This window comes from Myotis brandtii, unplaced genomic scaffold, assembly GCF_000412655.1.
Source record: "Myotis brandtii unplaced genomic scaffold, ASM41265v1 scaffold206, whole genome shotgun sequence".
Classification (NCBI taxonomy): domain Eukaryota; kingdom Metazoa; phylum Chordata; class Mammalia; order Chiroptera; family Vespertilionidae; genus Myotis; species Myotis brandtii.
Window position 1 is genome coordinate 542,176 of NW_005357691.1, and position 5,711 is coordinate 547,886.

Consider the following 5,711-nt stretch of genomic DNA (forward strand, 5'->3'; position numbering starts at 1 on the left):
TTTCTTTCTTTCTTTCTTTCTTTCTTTCTTTCTTTCTTTCTTTCTTTTTCTTTCTTTCTTTCTTGCCTATTTAAGAATATAATGCTACATAATAACATTCCAAAAAAATTTTCAAGAAGACAAAAGAGAACCTGCAACCCAGATACATGCCCTTAACCGGAATTGAACCCAACACCCTTTGTCGCATGGGCCGATGCTCTAACCCAGCCGTGGGCAAACTACGGCCCGCGGGCCGAATCCGGCCCATTTGAAATGAATAAAACTAAAAAAAAAAAGACCGTACCCTTTTATGTAATGATGTTTACTTTGAATTTATATTAGTTCACACAAACACTCCATCCATGCTTTTGTTCCGGCCCTCCGGTCCAGTTTAAGAACCCATTGTGGCCCTCGAGTCAAAAAGTTTGCCCACCCCTGCACCACTGAGAACACCGACCAGAGCAAAAATGCCATTATTGATATGAGGACTGATTATCATGACATAAAACTTAAATAAATGTCACTCATAATCCCATCACCTGAACACAGCTGTTTTTAGGTAAGTATATTTTTTCATTTGGCTTTTGCTGCATTTATTTAAGTTTTATGTAGTGATAATCAATCCTCATATCAATAATGGAATTTTTGCTCTGGTCGGTGTTCTCAGTGGTTAGAGCATCAGCCCATGCACCAAAGGGTGTTGGGTTCAATTCCGGTTAAGGGCATGTATTTGGGTTGCAGGTTCAATCACTGGCCCCAGTTGGTGCCTGTGCAGGAAGCAACCAATCTCTCTCTCTCTCTCTCTCTCTCTCCCTCTGTCCACCCCTTTCCTCCATCCCTTCTAATCTCTCTAAAAAATCAATGGAAAAAATATTCTTGGGTGAGTATTAACAACAACAAAAAATAATAATGGAATTTATGCTTTCACTCAATGGCTTATCAATATTTGCCATGTTTTACAGTCATCTTTCATTTTTTTCAAAATATGTAGGTTTTGTGTGTGTGTGTCTGTGTGTGTTTGACAGCCATCCTCTTAATGACCATTTTGAAAAACTGCCTCAGAAACTAACTCTTCTATTGTAGACCTTATAATTTTCCTTCTTAAAATCATCGGCCCCTCTTCTATTACTCTCTGCTGTTAATGGTTTATGCATTAAGTGGACACAGCAAAGGAGCAGCCAGTTTTGACAGAAGCTTTAAAATCTCTCCTTTGGAGGGCAACATCTTGAATTGTAGTCTATCTCTTACTCCCTACATCTAATCAGTCAGCAAATCATGCAGCTTTTTTAAAAGTTCAAATTCAGAACTCACATCTAGCCTTTCCTTGACAACCACACAGCCACTACCCTGGTGCAGGACCTTAATATATCTTGCCCACTATTAGAGCAGTTTCCTTATTTTCTAATTGTCCATTACCCACCAGCTATACTCCATACTGCTGTCAGTGTGATTTTTCCTAAAGTATGGTTGCCATCATGCCACCTTCTTACTCTGGTTTCACATTGCCTCAAGAATTAAGTCCAAACCCACAGGCTCCCTACTTTAATGCATTCCAGCCAAAAAGGGTCATTTGCCATTGTGAACTCAATAGGTGTTTCCTCGTGTCTTTCTTTTTTTGCTTATGCCATTTGCTCTGTTACTGCTGCTGGTGGTGGGGCTTTTTCCAACTCTGTCCTTTCAGCACCAGTTTAGCTCAAAAGTTACAAGTAAGTTTTCCTTGCTTGGTGGTTTGATACATTCAATTTTGTTTATATTGCTGTTCTTATCCCATCTTGCCTATTAAATGTAGTTACATGTACAGTCTCAAACCACCAAGTTACAAGCTCCTTGAGGGAGGAGACCCTGCCCTGTTTGTCTTCCCTACCTGCTACCAGTCCTAGAACACAGTAGGTGCTCAATAAATGTGTTAGTTAACTTGAATTGAACTGGCTTGAATTGGATGAAGCATAGTGGAGGGTATACCATGAGGGTCAATGAGATACAGAGGATGCTATACTAGTTGCCTTGAGTAAATTAATATGCTAAGATAGAGACCACATTCTAACAGAAATGGGGTTAAGAAGGGAAAATGAGGGTAAGGAGACCTGTCTAGAAGGGCAAAATCTCTGCCTTGACTCTTGGTTCACTGGACATTGCCATGCCCCATTGCAGGCTTTCTTGCCTGCTTATATTTCCTTTCTAAGAGCAAAATTTTCTTCACTTTACAAACACTGGGCTTCCTCCTTTGCTGTCTCATCCAGGAGGCTGAGAGTGGGCAAAGAGGGGAGGTATGCCAAAGATAAACCCCAATCCTTCACCATTTGCTTTAAGACTATTCTGGCCTCATCTTCCAATGAGATAATTTCTTGTTCCTCCCTCCTCTCTTTTTCAGCTCAATCAGTATGGATACTGGCAAATCTCAGTGGGAAAAACCAAAGTTTAAACAATGCCAATTGCTGCGAGACCTTCCTGATAAGATTGTGGATCTTGCTAATATTACTATCAGTGATGGTAAGACTGTTATGTATACAGAGAAGAAATAATGGAACCTCAGTTAGTCTACTTGATCTGAGATCAGAAAGAGAACAGGGAAACCTCACATAGGAAAACCTACCTTACAAAAATCTAGTCTCAGAAATTAGGTAGTCCATGTTGGTTCAGGTAAGAGTGGAGCACAACAAGCTAAGACTATCAGTGCTTTTTGTTTTATAATTTTTATTTTATTTTAAAAATTTGGCTAATTATTATTTTTAATTTTATTTTATTTAAAAAACGTTTGAATAGATAATACTTCACATAGTTTACTATTGAAAAAACACAGAAAAATACAGTGAAATATCTCCTTTCCAGAGCCGTTCAGTTAATATCCACAGAGATATCTTATGAATCTATAAGGAAATTTATATATGTGTATGTATATGTACACATACACGATACATACATGTATATTATCCCTCCCCTTTGTACAAAAAGTGGAGCATGCATACATGCTGCTCTGAACCTTGCTTTTTTCTCTTAACAATATATTGAAGAAATTATCATATTAGTATATGAAGAGCTTTCTCATTCTTTTTTCCATGGCATTGTAGTATACTGCATATATTTCTTTAACATTTTCCAATTGGATGGGCATTTAAGTTGTTAATAACATTTTGTTTTTTAAAGCTGCTGTAATGGATATCATTTATATGTCATTTTGTATAAATTGGGTATTATTGAAGCATAAATTCCTAAAAGTAGAATTGCTGGGTCAATCATACTTTTGATGGTGTCAAAATGCTCTCTGTAATAGTTGCATCAATTTATACTCCCACTTGCAAGGCATGAAAGTGCCTGTTTCAGAATCCTTTCATCAACACAGCATGGTATCAGACTTTTGTATCTTTGGTGATTTGATAAGCAGAAATTTATATATCGATGTACTTTAAAAAATTTTATGGAGACACTCAAATATAATAAAATTCACCTATTTAATGTGTACAATTTTGTGGTTTTTAGTATATTCTCTAGATTGTGCAATCATGGCTACTAATTCCAAAACATTTGAATCACTCCAAAAAGAAACTTCCATACACATTAGCAGTCACTCTTTATTTCCCTTTCCTTTCAACCCCTGGAAACTTCTAATCAACTTTGTTTCTTGCTTAATTTTATTTCATTTTTTGTAGTAACAACACATAACATGAGATCTACCCTTTTGTTAAATTTTAAGTGTATAATACATGACTATTGGCTATAATAGGTACAATGTTGTATAACAGATCTATAGAACTTATTCATCTTGTTTAACTGAAATTTTATGCCTGTTGATTAAGAACTCCCCATTTCTTCTTCCCTCAACCCCTGACAACCACCATTCTACCCTGTGCTTCTGTGAGTGCAACTATTTTTTAGATTTCACATAAAGTGAGATTATGCAGTGTCTGTCTTTCTGTGTCTGGCTTATTACACCTAGCATAATAGTCTCAAGGTCCATTCATGTTGTTGCAAATGGCAAGATTTTCTGTTTTGCGGTTGAATAATGTTCCATTATATATACATCACATTTTTTTCTTTCTTTCTTTTTATTTTTAAAAATATGTTTTTATTGGTTTTTTTTAGAGAGAGAGAAACATCGATGTGAGAGTTAAAAATTGGTTGCCTCCCATACACACCCCAACTAGGAACTGAACTCACAACCTGGGCATGTTGCCTCCCCAGGAATTGAACTGGTGACCTTTGAGTGTATTGGAGGATGCTCAACCAACTGAGCCACATCGGGCAGGGCTACCCATTTATTTCTTGATGTACACTTAGGTTGTTTTCATATCGTGACTATTGTGAATATTTATATACTTATTTTAATTCTCACCCGAGATATGTTTTTATTGATTTTAGTGAGAAAGAAAAGGAGGAGAGAGCGAGAGAAACATCAATGTGAGAGAGAAACATTGATTAGTTGCCTCCTGTATGTTCCCTGACTAGGGATCAAACCCACAACCTGGGTATGTGCACTGACCAGGAATTGAACCTGAGACTCCAACCAACTGGGCCACACTTGTCAGGCACAGATATCTATTTAATATAGTGATTTGATTTCATTTCCTTTAGATATATACCCACAAGTGGGATTGCTGGATCATATGGTAGTCTATTTTTAATTTTTTAGGAAATTCCATACTGTTTTTCATAATGGCTGTACCAATTTACATTCCCACCAACAGTGTATAAGGGTTCCCTTTCCTCCACACCCTGGCTAACACTTATCCCTTGATAGAAACAATAGCCATTCTGGAAGTTATGAAGTGATATCTCATTGTGGTTTTGATTTGCATCTCCTTGATGATTACTGATGTTGAGCACCTTTTCATATATCTGTTGGCCTTTTATATGTCTTCTGAGAAATGTCTGTCCAAGTCCTTAGCCCATTTTGATCAGTTATTTGTTTTTGCTATTGAGTTTTAGTTTTTGTATAGTTTGGAGATTAACTTGTTATCAGATATATGTATGGTTTGCAAATATTGTATCCCATTGTGTATGTTGACTTTCCACTCTGTTGATTGTTTCTTTTGCTGTCAGAAGCTTCTTTTTATGTTATCCCAGTTGTTTATTTTTGTTGTTGCTGCTGTGCTTTTCATCACATATAATAAATATCAATGTCATGAGCTTTTGACTTATGTTTTCTTCAAGAAGGTTTAGAGTTTCAGATCTTACATTTGAGTCTTAAATCCATTTTGAATTGATTTTTGTGTATGGTGTAATATAAGGGTCAATATCATTGTTTTGCCTGTGGATATCCAGTTTTCTCAACACCATTTGTTGAAGAGACTATCCTTTTCCCATAGTGTATTTTTGGCACCCTTGTGGAAGATCAATTGATGGTATATGGGTGGATTTATTTCTAAGCTCTCTATTCTGTTTCTTTCTTTTCTTTTTTACTGTAGTCTTTTATTTTTACTTTTAATTTCTTTATTGATTAAGGTATTACATATGTGTCCTTATCCCCCCATTACCCCCCACTCATGCCCTCACCCCCCCCCTGTTGTCTGTGTCCATTGGTTAGGCTAATATGCATGCATACAAGTCCTTTGGTTGATGTCTCCCCCTTACCCCCACACTCCCCTACTCTGAGGTTTGACATTCTGATAGATGATTCTCTGTCTCTGGATCTGTTTTTGTTCATCAGTTTATGTTGTTCATTATATTCCATAAATGAGTGAGATCATGTGATATTTATCTTTCTCTGACTGGCTTATTTCACTTAGCATAATGCT

General features: G+C 36.7%; 1 protein-coding gene across 1 annotated transcript in view; it reads left to right on the top strand.

The window, feature by feature from the left end:
- ADGRG4 (adhesion G protein-coupled receptor G4) overlaps nt 1–5,711 on the top strand; it is a 136,085-nt gene that overhangs the window by 40,071 nt on the left and 90,303 nt on the right. Inside the window, 1 exon segment of the mRNA XM_005865338.1 lies at nt 2,351–2,469. Coding sequence (XP_005865400.1) covers nt 2,351–2,469 — 119 coding nt within the window.